At 41.1% G+C, this 21,563-nt stretch overlaps 1 protein-coding gene across 2 annotated transcripts in view; it reads right to left on the bottom strand.

The window, feature by feature from the left end:
* Nucleotides 1–21,563, bottom strand: part of LOC306998679 (receptor-type tyrosine-protein phosphatase mu) — a 301,697-nt gene that overhangs the window by 26,395 nt on the left and 253,739 nt on the right. For both annotated transcript variants that reach the window (XM_079612916.1, XM_079612915.1), the window contains 2 exons: nt 17,849–17,946; nt 6,832–6,948 (listed from right to left, as the gene is read on the bottom strand). In XM_079612916.1, coding sequence (XP_079469042.1) covers nt 6,832–6,948; nt 17,849–17,946 — 215 coding nt within the window. The remainder of the gene's footprint in view (nt 1–6,831; nt 6,949–17,848; nt 17,947–21,563) is intronic.

The raw sequence follows: 21,563 nt of genomic DNA, 5'->3' as shown, positions 1-21,563 counted from the left end.
GTGTTTGTGAAGAGTGTTTGTAAAGAGTGTTTGTGAAGAGTGTTTGTAAAGAGTGTTTGTGAAGAGTGTTTGTAAAGAGTGTTTGTGAAGAGTGTTTGTGAAGAGTGTTTGTAAAGAGTGTTTGTGAAGAGTGTTTGTGAAGAGTGTTTGTAAAGAGTGTTTGTGAAGAGTGTTTGTGAAGAGTGTTTGTAAAGAGTGTTTGTGAAGAGTGTTTGTAAAGAGTGTTTGTGAAGAGTGTTTGTAAAGAGTGTTTGTGAAGAGTGTTTGTAAAGAGTGTTTGTGAAGAGTGTTTGTAAAGAGTGTTTGTGAAGAGTGTTTGTAAAGAGTGTTTGTGAAGAGTGTTTGTAAAGAGTGTTTGTGAAGAGTGTTTGTGAAGAGTGTTTGTGAAGAGTGTTTGTGAAGAGTGTTTGTGAAGAGTGTTTGTAAAGAGAAGAGTGTTTGTGAAGAGTGTTTGTGAAGAGTGTTTGTGAAGAGTGTTTGTAAAGAGTGTTTGTGAAGAGTGTTTGTGAAGAGTGTTTGTGAAGAGTGTTTGTGAAGAGTGTTTGTGAAGAGTGTTTGTGAAGAGTGTTTGTGAAGAGTGTTTGTGAAGAGTGTTTGTGAAGAGTGTTTGTAAAGAGAAGAGTGTTTGTGAAGAGTGTTTGTGAAGAGTGTTTGTGAAGAGTGTTTGTAAAGAGTGTTTGTGAAGAGTGTTTGTGAAGAGTGTTTGTGAAGAGTGTTTGTGAAGAGTGTTTGTGAAGAGTGTTTGTGAAGAGTGTTTGTGAAGAGTGTTTGTGAAGAGAAGAGTGTTTGTAAAGAGTGTTTGTGAAGAGTGTTTGTAAAGAGAAGAGTGTCTGTGAAGAGTGTTTGTAAAGAGAAGAGTGTTTGTGAAGAGTGTTTGTAAAGAGAAGAGTGTTTGTAAAGAGAAGAATGTTTGTAAAGAGTGTTTGTGAAGAGTGTTTGTAAAGAGTGTTTGTGAAGAGTGTTTGTAAAGAGTGTTTGTGAAGAGTGTTTGTGAAGAGTGTTTGTGAAGAGTGTTTGTGAAGAGAAGAGTGTTTGTAAAGAGTGTTTGTGAAGAGTGTTTGTAAAGAGAAGAGTGTTTGTGAAGAGTGTTTGTAAAGAGAAGAGTGTTTGTAAAGAGAAGAGTGTTTGTAAAGAGTGTTTGTGAAGAGTGTTTGTAAAGAGTGTTTGTAAAGAGACGAGTGTTTGTAAAGAGTGTTTGTAAAGAGAAGAGTGTCTGTGAAGAGTGTTTGTAAAGAGAAGAGTGTTTGTGAAGAGTGTTTGTAAAGAGAAGAGTGTTTGTAAAGAGAAGAGTGTTTGTAAAGAGTGTTTGTGAAGAGTGTTTGTAAAGAGTGTTTGTAAAGAGACGAGTGTTTGTAAAGAGTGTTTGTAAAGAGAAGAGTGTTTGTAAAGAGAAGAGTGTTTGTAAAGAGTGTTTGTAAAGAGAAGAGTGTTTGTAAAGAGTGTTTGTAAAGAGAAGAGTGTTTGTAAAGAGTGTTTGTGAAGAGTGTTTGTAAAGAATGTTTGTAAAGAGAAGAGTGTTTGTAAAGAGAAGAGTGTTTGTAAAGAGAAGAGTGTTTGTAAAGAGTGTTTGTGAAGAGTGTTTGTGAAGAGTGTTTGTAAAGAGTGTTTGTGAAGAGTGTTTGTAAAGAGTGTTTGTGAAGAGTGTTTGTAAAGAGTGTTTGTGAAGAGTGTTTGTGAAGAGTGTTTGTGAAGAGAAGAGTGTTTGTAAAGAGAAGAGTGTTTGTAAAGAGTGTTTGTGAAGAGTGTTTGTGAAGAGTGTTTGTAAAGAGAAGAGTGTTTGTAAAGAGTGTTTGTGAAGAGTGTTTGTAAAGAGAAGAGTGTTTGTGAAGAGTGTTTGTAAAGAGAAGAGTGTTTGTAAAGAGAAAAGTGTCTGTGAAGAGTGTTTGTAAAAAGTGTTTGTGAAGAGTGTTTGTGAAGATTGTTTGTAAAGAGTGTTTGTGAAGAGTGTTTGTGAAGAGTGTTTGTGAAGAGTGTTTGTAAAGAGTGTTTGTAAAGAGTGTTTGTAAAGAGTGTTTGTGAAGAGAAGAGTGTTTGTAAAGAGTGTTTGTGAAGAGTGTTTGTAAAGAGTGTTTGTGAAGAGAAGAGTGTTTGTGAAGAGTGTTTGTGAAGAGTGTTTGTAAAGAGTGTTTGTAAAGAGTGTTTGTGAAGAGTGTTTGTAAAGAGTGTTTGTGAAGAGTGTTTGTAAAGAGTGTTTGTGAAGAGAAGAGTGTTTGTGAAGAGTGTTTGTGAAGAGTGTTTGTAAAGAGTGTTTGTGAAGAGTGTTTGTAAAGAGAAGAGTGTTTGTAAAGAGTGTTTGTGAAGAGTGTTTGTAAAGAGAAGAGTGTTTGTGAAGAGTGTTTGTAAAGAGTGTTTGTAAAGAGTGTTTGTGAAGAGTGTTTGTGAAGAGTGTTTGTGAAGAGTGTTTGTAAAGAGTGTTTGTAAAGAGTGTTTGTGAAGAGTGTTTGTGAAGAGTGTTTGTAAAGAGTGTTTGTGAAGAGTGTTTGTGAAGAGTGTTTGTGAAGAGTGTTTGTGAAGAGTGTTTGTGAAGAGTGTTTGTGAAGAGTGTTTGTAAAGAGAAGAGTGTTTGTGAAGAGTGTTTGTGAAGAGTGTTTGTGAAGAGTGTTTGTGAAGAGTGTTTGTGAAGAGTGTTTGTGAAGAGTGTTTGTGAAGAGTGTTTGTGAAGAGTGTTTGTAAAGAGAAGAGTGTTTGTGAAGAGTGTTTGTGAAGAGTGTTTGTGAAGAGTGTTTGTAAAGAGTGTTTGTGAAGAGTGTTTGTGAAGAGTGTTTGTGAAGAGTGTTTGTGAAGAGTGTTTGTGAAGAGTGTTTGTGAAGAGTGTTTGTGAAGAGTGTTTGTGAAGAGAAGAGTGTTTGTAAAGAGTGTTTGTGAAGAGTGTTTGTAAAGAGAAGAGTGTCTGTGAAGAGTGTTTGTAAAGAGAAGAGTGTTTGTGAAGAGTGTTTGTAAAGAGAAGAGTGTTTGTAAAGAGAAGAATGTTTGTAAAGAGTGTTTGTGAAGAGTGTTTGTAAAGAGTGTTTGTGAAGAGTGTTTGTAAAGAGTGTTTGTGAAGAGTGTTTGTGAAGAGTGTTTGTGAAGAGTGTTTGTGAAGAGAAGAGTGTTTGTAAAGAGTGTTTGTGAAGAGTGTTTGTAAAGAGAAGAGTGTCTGTGAAGAGTGTTTGTAAAGAGAAGAGTGTTTGTGAAGAGTGTTTGTAAAGAGAAGAGTGTTTGTAAAGAGAAGAGTGTTTGTAAAGAGTGTTTGTGAAGAGTGTTTGTAAAGAGTGTTTGTAAAGAGACGAGTGTTTGTAAAGAGTGTTTGTAAAGAGAAGAGTGTTTGTAAAGAGAAGAGTGTTTGTAAAGAGTGTTTGTAAAGAGAAGAGTGTTTGTAAAGAGTGTTTGTAAAGAGAAGAGTGTTTGTAAAGAGTGTTTGTGAAGAGTGTTTGTAAAGAATGTTTGTAAAGAGAAGAGTGTTTGTAAAGAGAAGAGTGTTTGTAAAGAGAAGAGTGTTTGTAAAGAGTGTTTGTGAAGAGTGTTTGTGAAGAGTGTTTGTAAAGAGTGTTTGTGAAGAGTGTTTGTAAAGAGTGTTTGTGAAGAGTGTTTGTAAAGAGTGTTTGTGAAGAGTGTTTGTGAAGAGTGTTTGTGAAGAGAAGAGTGTTTGTAAAGAGAAGAGTGTTTGTAAAGAGTGTTTGTGAAGAGTGTTTGTGAAGAGTGTTTGTAAAGAGAAGAGTGTTTGTAAAGAGTGTTTGTGAAGAGTGTTTGTAAAGAGAAGAGTGTTTGTGAAGAGTGTTTGTAAAGAGAAGAGTGTTTGTAAAGAGAAAAGTGTCTGTGAAGAGTGTTTGTAAAAAGTGTTTGTGAAGAGTGTTTGTGAAGATTGTTTGTAAAGAGTGTTTGTGAAGAGTGTTTGTGAAGAGTGTTTGTGAAGAGTGTTTGTAAAGAGTGTTTGTAAAGAGTGTTTGTAAAGAGTGTTTGTGAAGAGAAGAGTGTTTGTAAAGAGTGTTTGTGAAGAGTGTTTGTAAAGAGTGTTTGTGAAGAGAAGAGTGTTTGTGACGAGTGTTTGTGAAGAGTGTTTGTAAAGAGTGTTTGTAAAGAGTGTTTGTGAAGAGTGTTTGTAAAGAGTGTTTGTGAAGAGTGTTTGTAAAGAGTGTTTGTGAAGAGAAGAGTGTTTGTGAAGAGTGTTTGTGAAGAGTGTTTGTAAAGAGTGTTTGTGAAGAGTGTTTGTAAAGAGAAGAGTGTTTGTAAAGAGTGTTTGTGAAGAGTGTTTGTAAAGAGAAGAGTGTTTGTGAAGAGTGTTTGTAAAGAGTGTTTGTAAAGAGTGTTTGTGAAGAGTGTTTGTGAAGAGTGTTTGTGAAGAGTGTTTGTAAAGAGTGTTTGTAAAGAGTGTTTGTGAAGAGTGTTTGTGAAGAGTGTTTGTAAAGAGTGTTTGTGAAGAGTGTTTGTGAAGAGTGTTTGTAAAGAGTGTTTGTGAAGAGTGTTTGTAAAGAGAAGAGTGTTTGTGAAGAGTGTTTGTAAAGAGTGTTTGTGAAGAGTGTTTGTGAAGAGTGTTTGTGAAGAGTGTTTGTAAAGAGTGTTTGTAAAGTGTTTGTAAAGAGTGTTTGTGAAGAGTGTTTGTGAAGAGTGTTTGTAAAGAGTGTCTGTGAAGAGTGTTTGTAAAGAGTGTTTGTGAAGAGTGTTTGTGAATAGTGTCTGTGAAGAGTGTTTGTAAAGAGTGTTTGTAAAGAGTGTTTGTGAAGTGAAGAGTGTTTGTGAAGAGTGTTTGTGAAGAGTGTTTGTGAAGAGTGTTTGTAAAGAGTGTTTGTGAAGTGAAGAGTGTTTGTAAAGAGAAGAGTGTTTGTGAAGAGTGTTTGTAAAGAGAAGAGTGTTTGTAAAGAGAAGAGTGTCTGTGAAGAGTGTTTGTAAAAAGTGTTTGTGAAGAGTGTTTGTGAAGAGTGTTTGTAAAGAGTGTTTGTAAAGAGTGTTTGTGAAGTGAAGAGTGTTTGTGAAGAGTGTTTGTGAAGAGTGTTTGTAAAGAGTGTTTGTAAAGAGTGTTTGTGAAGTGAAGAGTGTTTGTAAAGAGAAGAGTGTTTGTGAAGAGTGTTTGTAAAGAGAAGAGTGTTTGTAAAGAGAAGAGTGTCTGTGAAGAGTGTTTGTAAAAAGTGTTTGTGAAGAGTGTTTGTGAAGAGTGTTTGTAAAGAGTGTTTGTGAAGAGTGTTTGTAAAGAGTGTTTGTGAAGAGTGTTTGTAAAGAGTGTTTGTAAAGAGTGTTTGTAAAGAGAAGAGTGTCTGTGAAGAGTGTTTGTGAAGAGTGTTTGTGAAGTGTTTGTAAAGAGTGTTTGTGAAGAGTGTCTGTGAAGAGTGTTTGTGAAGAGTGTTTGTAAAGAGAAGAGTGTCTGTGAAGAGTGTTTGTAAAGAGTGTTTGTGAAGAGTGTTTGTGAAGAGTGTTTGTAAAGAGTGTTTGTGAAGAGTGTCTGTGAAGAGTGTTTGTGAAGAGTGTCTGTGAAGAGTGTTTGTGAAGAGTGTTTGTAAAGAGTGTTTGTGAAGAGTGTTTGTAAAGAGTGTTTGTAAAGAGTGTTTGTAAAGAGAAGAGTGTCTGTGAAGAGTGTTTGTGAAGAGTGTTTGTGAAGAGTGTTTGTGAAGAGTGTTTGTAAAGAGTGTTTGTAAAGAGTGTTTGTGAAGAGTGTTTGTGAAGAGTGTTTGTGAAGAGTGTTTGTAAAGAGTGTTTGTGAAGAGTGTTTGTGAAGAGTGTTTGTAAAGAGTGTTTGTGAAGAGTGTTTGTGAAGAGTGTTTGTGAAGAGTGTTTGTGAAGAGTGTTTGTAAAGAGTGTTTGTGAAGAGTGTTTGTGAAGAGTGTTTGTGAAGAGTGTTTGTGAAGAGTGTCTGTGAAGAGTGTTTGTGAAGAGAAGAGTGTTTGTAAAGAGTGTTTGTGAAGAGTGTTTGTGAAGAGAAGAGTGTTTGTAAAGAGTGTTTGTGAAGAGAAGAATGTTTGTAAAGAGTGTCTGTGAAGAGTGTTTGTGAAGAGAAGAGTGTTTGTAAAGAGTGTTTGTAAAGAGTGTTTGTAAAGAGTGTTTGTGAAGAGAAGAATGTTTGTAAAGAGTGTTTGTGAAGAGTGTTTGTGAAGAGTGTTTGTGAAGAGAAGAGTGTTTGTAAAGAGTGTTTGTGAAGAGTGTTTGTGAAGAGAAGAGTGTTTGTAAAGAGTGTTTGTGAAGAGAAGAGTGTTTGTGAAGAGTGTCTGTGAAGAGTGTTTATGAAGAGAAGAGTGTTTGTAAAGAGTGTTTGTGAAGAGAAGAGTGTTTGTGAAGAGTGTTTGTGAAGAGTGTTTGTGAAGAGAAGAGTGTTTGTGAAGAGAAGAGTGTTTGTGAAGAGAAGAGTGTTTGTGAAGAGTGTTTGTGAAGAGAAGAGTGTTTGTGAAGAGTGTTTGTGAAGAGTGTTTGTGAAGAGAAGAGTGTTTGTGAAGAGTGTTTGTGAAGAGTGTTTGTGAAGAGTGTTTGTAAAGAGTGTTTGTGAAGAGTGTTTGTGAAGAGTGTTTGTGAAGAGTGTTTGTGAAGAGTGTTTGTAAAGAGTGTTTGTGAAGAGTGTTTGTAAAGAGTGTTTGTGAAGAGTGTTTGTAAAGAGTGTTTGTGAAGAGTGTTTGTGAAGAGTGTTTGTGAAGAGTGTTTGTAAAGAGTGTTTGTGAAGAGTGTTTGTGAAGAGTGTTTGTGAAGAGTGTTTGTGAAGAGTGTTTGTGAAGAGAAGAGTGTTTGTGAAGAGTGTTTGTGAAGAGTGTTTGTGAAGAGTGTTTGTGAAGAGTGTTTGTGAAGAGAAGAGTGTTTGTGAAGAGAAGACTGTTTGTGAAGAGAAGAGTGTTTGTGAAGAGAAGAGTGTTTGTGAAGAGAAGAGTGTTTTCTCACCTTCTCCACTGCAAACGTTCTGATCACGTATTCAGACAGAAGTTGTGTTTCGATGAGCGTGACCTTGATGTCTCTGTAGATCTCGGTGTCGTCGGGCCAGTATTTACAGCACTTCACCTGAGACACAGAAACAGCGTGTGATCAGAGCTCAGGTTCGAGTCCGGCTCGCAACCTCATCAAGCCACTTCTACCACATTTATACTGTATCTTATAACTGATCAAATATGGCAAGTTTTGATTTTATTTATTTATTTATGTAATGCACGTTTATTCAAAATGAGAATTATTTTATTGTCATTGCACAATGAACTTGCAGTACATCAATTAAATATTAGATATTTTAGAAATATCAGGGACCTCAGTATTACATGTCATTAAATACTGCAATTATTAAGCAGATGTATGCTTTGCATAAAAGTGATTAAAAAAGTTTGATATTTCATACCTTAATCATTACTTTCAATAGTTTATTAAATATTTAAAGTATTTTTACAAACTAATTTTGTCGGTAGAATAATTTAATTAAAATAAGGCCATATGATACCGGTTACAATTAATTATTTGGAGCTTCTTATAAAATAATTAAATAAAAACACAACACAAAATAAAATGAAATAAAAATAGAATAAAATTAAATAACACAAAATAAAATATAATGCAATTTTTTTTATAAAATAAGGTAATTTTTTTAGCTTTAGTTAATGTGAGTTCCCTTTCGAGGGGGAATTCGACAATACGTCATCGACGCTTTGGGGAAACGCCTCAGGCGTGACAGGTGTCTGAAATCACAATCAAATCACGTCAATCACATTGACCGGCGACAGCCCGTGAATCATTACGTGAATGATATATAAGGGCGCCTTGCAAACATGACAAATCATCTTTCGTCTTCAGGGACTGTTTTGTCTGTAACCGCTTTTGAAAATCAGGTATTTATGAAATGCACTGAGAAGGCTGAGTGTTTTCAACTGTGCTTTTTCTGTCTGGGAAGGAAGAGCGCGCACAGGCAGTTCTTGAGGGAACTGCCTGTACAATTGCGAGCGTTTTTCTTTGAGAACGCTCCGATCTCGTCTGGCCCTCTCCTTGAGAGAAGAGGGCTCAGCGTCTGGGTAAAAAATAAAATAAAAATGATCCCAGATGAAGCCCGCCGATCGCCTTGAGAGGGGTATAATCCTCTCAGGCGATGCGGCGGCTGACGAGATTAAGCAGTGAGTGTTTTTCCGGACAAACAGGAGATGGCTGATGAGGGTGGTGATAATCAATCTTCTCAGCCACCCTGCCCCGTGTATGCTGAACTGGTGGTTTTATGGAAACGCTCCGCGGGCAGGCTCAGCTGCCGTGGCTGCACGTTGGGGGAAAAATCGCTCACTATGAGAGCGTTTTTTCCCCAGTCATAAAACCACTAGCTCAGGTGAGCCTTTCATTTCTTCCCGATCTCATACTGAGATCGAGAGGACACGGAAGACCCCATACTCTGCCCGTGTCCACCGACATCAGCGGGCTAGTCTCACTGATGTTGAGGTGATAGGAGAGCATGGGTATGTGTCGATGCCGCCCATTGACGAGATGTTTGCAACTATCTCGTGTCTGGACAGTCGTCTACACTGAGAGCTCAAACCCTGCTAGTTGAATGGCAGAGCATACACGCCAGCGGGTCAGGCCGGTGCTACCCTGCACATCATGGCGGTGTTGCAGGTACACCAGGCCAATCTGCTGGGGGATCTCGTCCAGGGGGTGGGGCCCCTGAGGCGGTTACTGAGCTGCGCCACGGAGTGAACCTGGCCGACATCGGGGAGAAGAGAGAAAGTCTTTCTCCTCGATTCGCTGCTTTCGCCCTCTGAGCTTTTCGGCACCTCCGTGTAGGCGGTGGCTGGAAAGTTCAGAGTGGCGAGGGCGCGCTCAGCTGTATTAGGACAAATACATACCGCTGAGATCCGTATCCACACCCAGACAGACGGGAGGGCCTGGCCCATCATGGTCCGGGGACCTTAGACAGGGCCAGAGAGCCAGTGTCGCCTCTCGTGCGCCTCCTCCGTGGAGGAGTAGATCGCAGTAGAGGTGCAACTCCCGCAAGAAGAGGGATCTGAGGGAGGTGATCCAGCACGATTGCACACAGCATCGGCATGGATCACCTCCCCCTGAGGGTGTGATTATATCTTAGCCCTCTCCTTTCTTCCCCGACTCCCCAGACGCTATCTACATCAGGCCTGAGGCTGGGCTCATGGTTAGAACAATGTTCTGTTGGCCTGCCTCTGCTTGGTTAGGAGAGTGCCTCTTTCAGGCATGTAAAGGTGGTAGACCCCATGTTCATAAAGAACTGTCTGGTAAGTCTTCACTTCGCACGCTGCAGGTGAGCTGAGTGGTCTTCTTTAAGAGTAATTTTGTGTGCAATTAACACTAAAATGTATCTCTCTACAGACCTCGTTCCCTGTATAGAGCTATGGGGTCATGTAAGGTACATTTTTGGATTATTAGGGCCCTGAAGTCCCCCTTTAGGTGGCTAGAACGACTATCTTAGCCCTCGGGCTGTTAGCCACCTCAGGGTAGGGTAGTTGGTCTCCCTCCCACAGGATTTTCATCTTGGAGTATAGACTGACGCTAGTGCTTCAGATAGATCTTTTGTCCGGTCCATGGGACCGTCTGACTTCCTTCCTGAGTACATCGCCCCCTTGAGCTCTGTTTGGGTTTTCAGTGGGCTGAGCGATTCTGCAGCCAGTTGTATGAAATAATAATAACTATTTTTCTAGTAAGGCTGTGGCTCCTCCGAGCCCTCAGGTAGATCTATGCTTGCAGGCTGGCCCTCACCAGGGCCGTCTCTGTAGCTGGCCTAGGCTGTGCCAGGGATAGTGGAGGCGCTCTGCTTAAGCATTTCTGCCTCTGAACCTTCACTGTGTGAATATAGGTTCCTAGCATCCCTGTATGACAGCCTCCTCCAATGGGAGTCGTTAGGCCAAGGCCCGCCCCCTTCTCTGCATTCTGGGGCGACAAGAGTAATGCAGCGTGGTGCAGAGGCATGGTTTATAAAGATCCTGGGTTAGGCCTCAAATAGGCCTCCCCGGTACAATGTGTCTTTATTGAGCAGGGTTAGGCCGCCTTTCGCCTCACGAAGAGGCTGGGTCTGTCTGCCCGACCCTGCCGTGCAGAACTAGCTTATGGATATGGGCTGCCAGTATAGGCTTTACTCACCTCGCTGAGCTACTGCTCGAGCGTCGGGTTGTAGGTGGTTGGCTCACAAACAAGCCCCACTCCCCTAGGTTGGGCACAGATACTTTTTCTGTCACCCCTAGAGCCACTGGTGGGCCCGCACCCTGGTAAACCTCAGGGTGAGGTGGAGAGTATTCCCCTGTGATACAGGGCAGGTCTGAGTCCTTCACTTTCAGTTCTGTATTATCCTACCTCGCACCACTATGGCTCGGGTTGAGCGGAAAGTTCTAGCCTTCACTTCTTTTTTGGTCGAAGTACGCTCCCCTGAAGCCAGAGCATTGCCATGAGCTGACGCCCATGCTTACAGATGGTAGGCCCCTGGCTCTGGGGCCTCCATTGAGGCAGAGTGGCGTATGTTGTACTCCCCTTGCTCAAAGGGTGCTAGCGCTCTTGCTGAGTACACTGCCATGGGCAATGTGATTAGGTACCAGAATGCTGTAGGCGCTGTGTAAACAGCTTATCTGCCAACGAAGGCTGCGCCATTAGGTAGTAGGCCTCAGCAGGCCTCCTGTATGGGTAGCCCCCAAGTGGGCGCTATAGGCCAGCTCACTTCATGTGGCTGGCCTTGGTGGTTCGGGCAGTTGACTCACTGATGGGTAGTAGGCGCTAAACAGGCCTCCTCGGAAGTGAGTCCCAACATTGTGGGACATACTTGTTGGTGTGGTATGATTCCCAACAGTGTACCTTTGGAGCAGATTGACTTGCTGTCAGCTAGTAGGCCCAACCAGGCCTCCCTGATAGGCGAGTCCCCAGTGGGCTGGCCTTAACAGGCCACCTTCGAACCGTCACCCAGATTCAGGGCTCATAGCTACCAGTTGTTTAAGATTATTTTCAGGTAGTAGGCCTCCTCAGGCCTCCCTGAAGGTGAATTCACACTTACGGTGGCTATCAGGTAGTAGGCCTTACCAGGCCTCCCTGTAGGTAAGCCCAAAGGACAGGCAACTGGACAGCTAGCCTGACCTACTATCAGGTAGTAGGGCTCACCGGGCCTCCCTGAAGGCATGTTCTCACATAATGTGATTATCAGGTTACAGGCCTCATCCGGCCTTCCTGGTTTTGAGCTCCCACACACTGTGGTCGCTAGGTTACAGGCCTCACCAGGCCTTCCTGGTCATGAGAGCTCCCACATACTGTGGTTATCAGGTTGCAGGCCTCACCGGGCCTTCCTGGTCATGAGAGCTCCCACATACTGGGGTTATCAGGTTACAGGCCTCACCAGGCCTTCCTGGTTATGAGCTCCCACATACTGTGGTTATCAGGTTACAGGCCTCATCAGGCCTTCCTGGTCATGAGAGCTCCCACATGCTGGGGTTATCAGGTTACAGGCCTCACCAGGCCTTCCTGGTCATGAGAGCTCCCACATACTGGGGTTATCAGGTTACAGGCCTCACCAGGCCTTCCTGGTTATGAGCTCCCACATACTGTGGTTATCAGGTTACAGGCCTCATCAGGCCTTCCTGGTCATGAGAGCTCCCACATGCTGGGGTTATCAGGTTACAGGCCTCACCAGGCCTTCCTGGTTATGAGCTCCCACATACTGTGGTTATCAGGTAGTAGGCCTCGCCAGGCCTCCCTGTGAGTGGTTCCCCAACGATGCTGGGTTCTGGAAGCTAGTGGCCGCCTGCTATCAGTTCAGCTGGCCTTATTAGGCCGCTGCTAAAAGCGAGCTCGTGCCCTGGCTCAACTAAAGTGTTCATCCTCTGCTTCTGGTTCCCTCCCGGAACTTCTTACTCTGCCTACAGCCTGGTTTCCTACCAGTCGGTCCATTGCTCCCCTCACTGAGGGTCTCTATGAGTGTTTGGACTCCTGAGTCTGGTCAGACGGTCGTAGGCCTCTCGTGAGGCCTCCCAGTTAGATTAGCCCCTAGGCCTTCACAGGCCTCCTCAGTGTTTCAAACACAAACACTGGGTAGATCCGTGGATCGAGTAGAGAAACTCCCCTCTCTAGCAAGGGTTTAAAGCACTATGCTGAGTCATACTCTCCGGGATATCCCGTCTCTGAGATCCGGGCTGAGGGTTCACTGCCAGCTTCGCAGTCCCTCGGGTTGGATGCCTTACCTAAGGCAAATGTCCAGAGGCTCTGTCTCCGGACAGACAGGAATTTGGCCAGACTGAAGTGTCCGACGTAGTGACACCAGGTCAGGCCGTCCTGGTGGCATTTCGGGTGGTATATTCCCCCGTATAGTGACTGGCTGGGGTTCCCTCGGGTTCCCTAGCCACATTCCCTAGAAGGGACCCCTTCTAAATTGAAGTTGTGGTCCTAGGCCTTTGAGCAGGCCCAGGTAGGCCTTCGGATTACATATTTGGAGTTCCTCCTGTTAGGCTTATAGCTTGGGCTATGACCGTAGGGAATGCTGTCACTGACAGCCCAGTGTGACCTGAGGGTGAGTGGTTCTTGCATTTCATTTGAATTTGCTGGTTCTGACAGTTGTCACTGCCTCCTGGCATGCACTCCCCTCAGCATGGCGGAGTGGGTATTTCGTTCCCCAAAGCGTCGATGACGTATTGTCGAGTTCCCTTCGAAAGGGAACGTCTCAGGTTACAACTGTAACCTATGTTCCCTGAGAACAGGGAACGAGACAATACGTCTCCCTGCCATGCCTCGGGGCCTGCCTACCAAACAGTCCCTTCAGACGAAGGATGATTTGTCATGTTTGCAAGGCGCCCTTATATACTTCCAGGTCGCACGTTAATCATTCACGTAATGATTCACGGGCTGTCGCCGGTCAATGTGATTGATGTGATTTGATTGTGATTTCAGACACCTGTCACGCCTGAGGCGTTTCCCCAAAGCGTCGATGACGTATTGTCTCGTTCCCTGTTCTCAGGGAACATAGGTTACAGTTGTAACCTGAGACGTTCTCACAACTTACTCATTTTCCAAAAGAGTATTTGTAATTTGTAAACATTTTGTTTTTTACAAAGAAGAAGAATTAAATTCAAATCATTTAAAATAATATGTGTCCAAAAAATGGAAATAGGCCATATGATAGTCACAATTCACTGTTGAAGCTTCCTTAAAAGTCTTTTAATAAAATAAAATAAAATATAAAGTTAAATATTTGGAGCTTCCTAATAAAAAAAAGTTTGGTATTTTTTTACGCTTACTGAAGAATTTGTGAATGATGCATAAATGATCATATGGACATGAATTCATCGCTTGAATCCTCAGAAACGCTGGTGCGAAGTGTCGTGTCTGACCTTTCGTCAGTGCGATCGAGCTCAGTTTCAAATGTCACATGATCACATTAAGTGAAAGCTTAAGCAGAGGCTCTGATTAACAGATGTATTGATCCAGAACTCTCCGGCTCACGGATCAATACGCTGAGGATCATGAGAGAATGATGGACTCGTCCTCAACAGCATTAGCTCTCTGATTCACTCGTCCACTGCTTAATCACTTACAACAGCTGTAACCATAGCAACACAGGTGTCTGCGGTAACCTGGGTAACCGCAGGTAAACGATATAAATAGGTGCGTATGTTTCTGAGAAACACGTACATCATTTGCAACCGTTTCATTTAATAACTCTAAAATGTCAAGTGATGTAACCATCTAATAAAAGCCAGGTGTAAATTTGTACACCTTTAATTGATGTGGGTTCATTATTTTCAATAACAAAATCTAATAAAATTATAAAATAGAATAAAATAACACACAAAATAAAATAAAATACAACAAAATAAAATAATAAAATAAATGAAATGAAATAGAATGAAATAACAACACAACATAAAACAACATTAAATAAAATAATAAAATAAATGAAATGAAATAGAATAGAATGAAATAACACACAAAATAAAATAAAGCACAACAAAATAAAATAATAGAATAAATGAAATGAAATAGAATAGAATGAAATAACAACACAACATAAAACAAAATAAAATAAAATGAAATAAAATAGAATAAAATAAAATAAAACAACACAAAATAAAATGAAATAAGATAGAATAAAACAAAATAAAACACCACAACACAAAATAAAATTAAATAAAATAGGATAAAATAAAATAAAATAACACAACACAAAATAAAATATATACAAAACAACAAAATAAAATTAAATAAAACAGGATAAAATAAAATAACACAACACAAAATAAAATATATACAAAACAACAAAATAAAATTAAATAAAATAAAACAGGATAAAATAAAATAACACAACACAAAATAAAATATATACAAAACAACAAAATAAAATAAAATAAAATAGGATAAAATAAAATAACACAACACAAAATAAAATATATACAAAACAACAAAATAAAAAGTATTTTTGAAGTATTTATATCTAGTATTAAAGTATTAAATCTGGTAGGCTAAATGATAATAGTTTTGATTGATTATTGAATGCATCTTTAAAAGAAAACAAATCTAATCATTAAACTGCAAAGCCACTGAGCTGGACGATGACAAATGATGTCCTTTATTGGCCCGAACTGAATCAACACTGACTTCAACTGAATAATGCCCGTTTACTGTCAAGTTTAACTCTGTTTGCATCATTGCTTCTGTTACTCTCCTGTTATCACTGAATCTGCTTTAAAACAATCTGTACTGTATAAAGCGCTGTAGAAATAAAGCTGACTGAAAATTCACATCCCCAGTCAATAAACCTGCACTTCATTAATCAACACCTGGAATGCCTGTCAACCAATCAGAGTGAAGAACTCAACCAATAGTCTTTTACAGCAGAGGTTTCCTCATCTCCTGACGACTGTCGAATCTCTCAGGGATGCAATTCACACATTAATGTTCTCATTCACACATTACACACAGATAAATGAGTTCTGCACTTCCAGATGTGACATCGATACCCGGACCGGACCAGAAGACGTCTGGAATGATCTTCAGCGTCAAGCAAAACCTCATTATGTGGCAATATAATCCAGTCAGCAGAGAAACACCAGCGCTAATAACTCTCACACTGAAGAGTGTTGCTTTCCAATCCAATAGTGCAGGAATAAACATAACCACAACTTATATGACAACATGATTACAAAACTCACTTTGCAGTATGAGAACACCGGAGAGAGAGAGAGAGAGAGAGAGAGAGAGAGAGAGAGAGAGAGAGAGAGAGAGAGAGAGAGAGAGAGAGAGAGAGAGAGAGAGAGAGAGAGAGAGAGAGAGAGAGAGAGAGAGAGAGAGAGAGAGTACGGAAAACAATGGGAATTGTGACACTTTGAGTGCGTAAATTACATTTTCTCCGCCATCATTAAAGTGGGAATGTGATTGGAGACACACAGTGACTCCATCTGCAGATCCTCTGGGATTATATGACGGAAAAAACATTGCATTATTTCAGAAATTAGAAATTTCAGAAATTCTGCATGTGTTGGTCTTACTTACAGAATTATTACATTAAAATATAGAAATGTATCAATCTTTGAATTCTAGTTTGACAAAGTCTGTCCTACACTTTTATAATTTGAAGGTTCTGCAGCACTAAGGACGCATTCAATTTAGCAAAAACTGTCAAATTTTGCAAAGAAGAACCAGTTTTATCAGTATATAGCTTGATAAAATTGCACAAGAACCAGGATTTTATCTCCTCTAAACAGTCCAAGAGGGAAGAAGAAAGAAGAGTAGAATTAGGCTTGCAGGACAAATAGAGTGTCATCCACATAGCAGTGGAGATTAATACCAAATTTCCATAAAATATGACCATGAGGTAATACATTGATAATAAATAAAAGAGGATAGGATCTAAACAGAGTGAGACGGACACCAGTAATACCAATAGAGATTAATCAATCTAAAAGAACTTGATGAGAAATTATATCAAAGGCCACACTTAGATCAAGCAAGATAAGTACAGTTTAGAGTCCGGAATCATTGGTTACTTTAACTATGGTGGTCTCTGTTGTAATTAATGGATGGAACTGTTCAAACAGTTTTTTATTTATAAAGGTTAATCGTGGACTGAACATGAGCTGCAACAATCTGTTCCCATATTTCTGGTAGATTAGAAATGGGACGAAAGTTGGCAAAATGATTAAGGTCAGCGCCCTATTTCTTAAAATCCCCCTGTGTTGAAAATCAAGAGTTTAATGTTGGAAGGAAGGAAGGGGGGAGGAAGGAAGGAAGGGGGGGGGGGCGTAAGGGGGAGGAAGGAAGAAAGAAAGAAAGAAAGTAAGAAAGAAAGGGGGCAGTACGTAACTAAGGTAGTAAGGGGGAAGGAAGTAAGGAAAGGGGAAGGAAGGAAATAAGGAAGGAAGAAGGGTAGGAAGGAAGCGGGGAAGGAAGGAAGAAAGGAAGGAAGGGGGAAGGAATTAAGGAAGGAAGGAAGGGGGTAGGAAGGGGGAAGGAATTTAGGAAAGGGGAAGGAAGGAAATAAGGAAGGAAGAAGGGTAGGAAGGAAGCGGGGAAGGAAGGAAGGGGTAGGAAGGAAGGGGGAAGGAAGTAAGGAAGGGGGAAGGAAGGGGTAAGGAAGGAAGGAAGGGGGGAAGGAAGTAAGGGGGAAGGAAGGAAGGAAAGAAGGAAGGAAGGGGTAAGTAAGTAAGTAAGGGAGTAAGGGGAAGGAAGGAATGGAAGAGGGAAGGGGGAAGGAAGGAAGGAAGGAAGGAAGGAAGGAAGGGGGAAGTAAGTAAGTAAGTAAGGGGGAGGGAAGAAAGGAAGGGAGTAAGTAAGGGGGAAGGAAGGGGGTAGCAAGAAAGGAAGGAAGGAAGGGGGAAGAAAGGAAGGAAGGGGTAGGAAGGAATGAAGGAAGGAAGAAAGTAAGGGGGAAGGAAGTAAGTAAGGGAGTAAGGGGGAGGGAAGAAAAGGAAGGGAGTAAGTAAGGGGGAGGAAGGAAGGAAGAACAGATTGATAGAATGTGAATATGAACTGAACAGACACAATTGTCTCTGTGTTTTGTTTCCAGCAAAACAATTTCATACATCAGGACACAAACCTGCTCTCTCTCTCCCTCTCCCTCTCCCTCCCTCTCTCTCTCTCCTTCTCCCTCTCTCCGCCCTGTAGCATTCATCTAATCGTCCACAGATCTCCCAGAATGCCTGAGTTGCGCGTGGACACAGATGTGGGTTTATGGGTGTCCGTGGGGAAGCCCACATTAGATCAGCCTCGTATATCAGACGCCCGCGGCTCCACACATCTGCATCTCCACTCATCTGTTCATCTCTCAATCGCTGCAGTCAACTCGCTTTACGCAAACATGGATTATTATTAACAAATGTATTGATTTTGATATTCAGATTTTAGATGCTCATCTTTTAGTATTTAATATTTTTAAGCTGTCAGACGATCCGATCCAGTCGTGACTCTCTATGTAAAGATGAAGTTTGTTCAGACTTAATGCATCCAGATCTACTTTTAAACATGTTGAACTTTAACAATAATTAAATGAACTGTTAATGACTATAAATTAGCAGATTTCTCTAGAAAAGAGAGTCTGTTTACAGGATCTTTCAGACTGTATTCAATGTTGAAATATGTAGATGCATTGACAGCATTACATAAATGTTTTATTATTGAATGCATGGATGGATAGATTGATTGATTTCTATCACACGTTTCTCCGTCTGTCTGATAATAAGATCCATTGATCAGTTTCTGGCCAGATATTCACATTGATGAAGGCCAGGACACATCATTTACTCAGCAAGTGATCCTGAGGGAGTCGATCTGAACTCTAGACACGCACGCACGCACGCACGCACGCACGCACGCACGCACGCACGCACGCACGCACGCACGCACGCACGCACGCACGCACGCACGCACGCACGCACGCACGCACGCACGCACGCACACACACACACACACACACACACACACACACACACACACACACACACACACTCACCCTGCCAACTTCCACCAGGTTGGTCACCATGACGATGGTTGCCGTGTTCTCCTGCCACACCATCCTCCAGAAGTCAATGGCGGTCTCCTGCATCGGCCCTGTGGAGAAAACACACCTAATCAGAACAAATCATCATATTAGAATGATATCTGAAGGATCATGTGACACTGAAGACTGGAGAAATGATTCTGAAATTTCAGCTTTGATCACAGGAATAAATTACACTTTACTATATATTCACATAGAAAACTGATGATTTACATTGTAATAATATTTCACTGTTTTTACCGTATTTTTGATCAAATAAACACAGCCTCTTTCAAACACATTGACCTGTAGTGTATATTGTCAAGAACACTGAAATATATTCATTTATTATCTTCATGTAAAGCGTCACGGAACCCAAATATGAAGATAAGAGAAGAAAAGAGCTCTTTCTCTCGTTCACACTCAGGCTGTTCAAGCGTCTCCATGTTCATCAGTTTGTAAAGTAACCGCGTGTTTCTCGCGGCTCAAATGTCTTCGCTCCCACACTGATGCCCACGAGCCTCTGGGGATGATGGGAATGATGGGAGAAGGCAGGACATCTGCTGAGTGTGTCTGTAATGCCAGAACACACACACACACACTCTTCTGCAGCGTTTACCAGCAGCGCATGCTAATACACACCACATGAAGGAGAACAGAGAACTCACTGAGAACCCTGTGAGAAAAGTAAGAACTCAGTGAGAACTCAGTAAGAACTCAGTAAGAACTCAGTAAGAACTCAGTAAGAAGTCAGTGAGAACTCAGTGAGAACTCAGTAAGAACTCAGTAAGAAGTCAGTGAGAACTCAGTAAGAACTCAGTGAGAACTCAGTAAGAAGTCAGTAAGAAGTCAGTGAGAACTCAGTGAGAACTCAGTAAGAAGTCAGTAAGAAGTCAGTGAGAACTCAGTGAGAACTCAGTAAGAAGTCAGTAAGAAGTCAGTAAGAACTCAGTGAGAACTCAGTAAGAAGTCAGTAAGAACTCAGTGAGAACTCAGTAAGAACTCAGTGAGAACTCAGTAAGAACTCAGTAAGAAGTCAGTGAGAACTCAGTAAGAACTCAGTGAGAAGTCAGTAAGAACTCAGTAAGAAGTCAGTGAGAACTCAGTAAGAACTCAGTAAGAACTCAGTGAGAAGTCAGTAAGAACTCAGTAAGAAGTCAGTAAGAAGTCAGTAAGAACTCAGTGAGAACTCAGTAAGAACTCAGTGAGAACTCAGTAAGAAGTCAGTAAGAACTCAGTGAGAACTCAGTAAGAACTCAGTGAGAACTCAGTAAGAAGTCAGTAAGAACTCAGTGAGAACTCAGTAAGAACTCAGTAAGAACTCAGTGAGAAGTCAGTAAGAACTCAGTAAGAAGTCAGTGAGAACTCAGTGAGAACTCAGTAAGAAGTCAGTAAGAAGTCAGTAAGAAGTCAGTAAGAACTCAGTAAGAAGTCAGTAAGAAGTCAGTGAGAACTCAGTAAGAAGTCAGTAAGAAGTCAGTAAGAACTCAGTAAGAACTCAGTGAGAAGTCAGTAAGAAGTCAGTAAGAAGTCAGTGAGAACTCAGTAAGAAGTCAGTAAGAAGTCAGTGAGAACTCAGTAAGAAGTCAGTAAGAAGTCAGTGAGAACTCAGTAAGAACTCAGTAAGAACTCAGTGAGAAGTCAGTAAGAACTCAGTAAGAAGTCAGTAAGAACTCAGTAAGAACTCAGTGAGAACTCAGTAAGAACTCAGTGAGAACTCAGTAAGAAGTCAGTAAGAACTCAGTGAGAACTCAGTAAGAACTCAGTGAGAACTCAGTAAGAAGTCAGTAAGAACTCAGTGAGAACTCAGTAAGAACTCAGTAAGAACTCAGTGAGAAGTCAGTAAGAACTCAGTAAGAAGTCAGTGAGAACTCAGTGAGAACTCAGTAAGAAGTCAGTAAGAAGTCAGTAAGAAGTCAGTAAGAACTCAGTAAGAAGTCAGTAAGAAGTCAGTAAGAAGTCAGTGAGAACTCAGTAAGAAGTCAGTAAGAAGTCAGTAAGAACTCAGTGAGAACTCAGTGAGAACTCAGTAAGAAGTCAGTAAGAACTCAGTGAGAACTCAGTAAGAAGTCAGTAAGAAGTCAGTGAGAACTCAGTGAGAACTCAGTAAGAAGTCAGTAAGAAGTCAGTAAGAAGTCAGTGAGAACTCAGTGAGAACTCAGTAAGAAGTCAGTAAGAAGTCAGTGAGAACTCAGTCAAAACTCAGTCAAAACTCAGTAAGAACTCAGTGAGAACTCAGTAAGAAGTCAGTGAGAAGTCAGTGAGAAGTCAGTAAGAACTCAGTGAGAACTCAGTGAGAACTCAGTGAGAAGTCAGTAAGAACTCAGTAAGAAGTCAGTGAGAACTCAGTAAGAACTCAGTAAGAACTCAGTGAGAAGTCAGTAAGAACTCAGTAAGAAGTCAGTAAGAACTCAGTAAGAACTCAGTGAGAACTCAGTAAGAACTCAGTGAGAACTCAGTAAGAAGTCAGTAAGAACTCAGTGAGAACTCAGTAAGAACTCAGTGAGAACTCAGTAAGAAGTCAGTAAGAACTCAGTGAGAACTCAGTAAGAACTCAGTAAGAACTCAGTGAGAAGTCAGTAAGAACTCAGTAAGAAGTCAGTGAGAACTCAGTGAGAACTCAGTAAGAAGTCAGTAAGAAGTCAGTAAGAAGTCAGTAAGAACTCAGTAAGAACTCAGTAAGAAGTCAGTAAGAAGTCAGTAAGAAGTCAGTGAGAACTCAGTAAGAAGTCAGTAAGAAGTCAGTAAGAACTCAGTGAGAACTCAGTGAGAACTCAGTAAGAAGTCAGTAAGAACTCAGTGAGAACTCAGTAAGAAGTCAGTAAGAAGTCAGTAAGAAGTCAGTAAGAACTCAGTAAGAAGTCAGTAAGAAGTCAGTAAGAAGTCAGTAAGAACTCAGTAAGAAGTCAGTAAGAAGTCAGTAAGAAGTCAGTGAGAACTCAGTGAGAACTCAGTAAGAAGTCAGTAAGAAGTCAGTAAGAAGTCAGTAAGAACTCAGTAAGAAGTCAGTAAGAAGTCAGTAAGAAGTCAGTAAGAACTCAGTAAGAAGTCAGTAAGAAGTCAGTAAGAAGTCAGTGAGAACTCAGTGAGAACTCAGTAAGAAGTCAGTAAGAAGTCAGTAAGAAGTCAGTGAGAACTCAGTGAGAACTCAGTAAGAAGTCAGTGAGAACTCAGTGAGAACTCAGTAAGAAGTCAGTGAGAACTCAGTCAAAACTCAGTCAAAACTCAGTAAGAACTCAGTGAGAACTCAGTAAGAAGTCAGTGAGAAGTCAGTGAGAAGTCAGTAAGAACTCAGTGAGAACTCAGTGAGAACTCAGTGAGAACTCAGTAAGAACTCAGTGAGAACTCAGTGAGAACTCAGTAAGAACTCAGTGAGAACTCAGTAAGAACTCAGTAAGAACTCAGTGAGAACTCAGTAAGAACTCAGTAAGAACTCAGTGAGAACTCAGTGAGAACTCAGTAAGAACTCAGTGAGAACTCAGTAAGAACTCAGTAAGAACTCAGTGAGAACTCAGTAAGAACTCAGTAAGAACTCAGTGAGAACTCAGTGAGAACTCAGTAAGAACTCAGTGAGAACTCAGTGAGAACTCAGTAAGAACTCAGTGAGAACTCAGTAAGAACTCAGTGAGAACTCAGTAAGAACCCTGTCACCCCTTTTTCACCAAGGCAGTTCGAGTGCTGGTTCAGA

Source organism: Phoxinus phoxinus (assembly GCF_949152265.1).
Source record: "Phoxinus phoxinus genome assembly, chromosome: 5".
Classification (NCBI taxonomy): Eukaryota; Metazoa; Chordata; class Actinopteri; order Cypriniformes; family Leuciscidae; genus Phoxinus; species Phoxinus phoxinus.
This window is presented reverse-complemented; position numbering and strand designations above follow the sequence as displayed.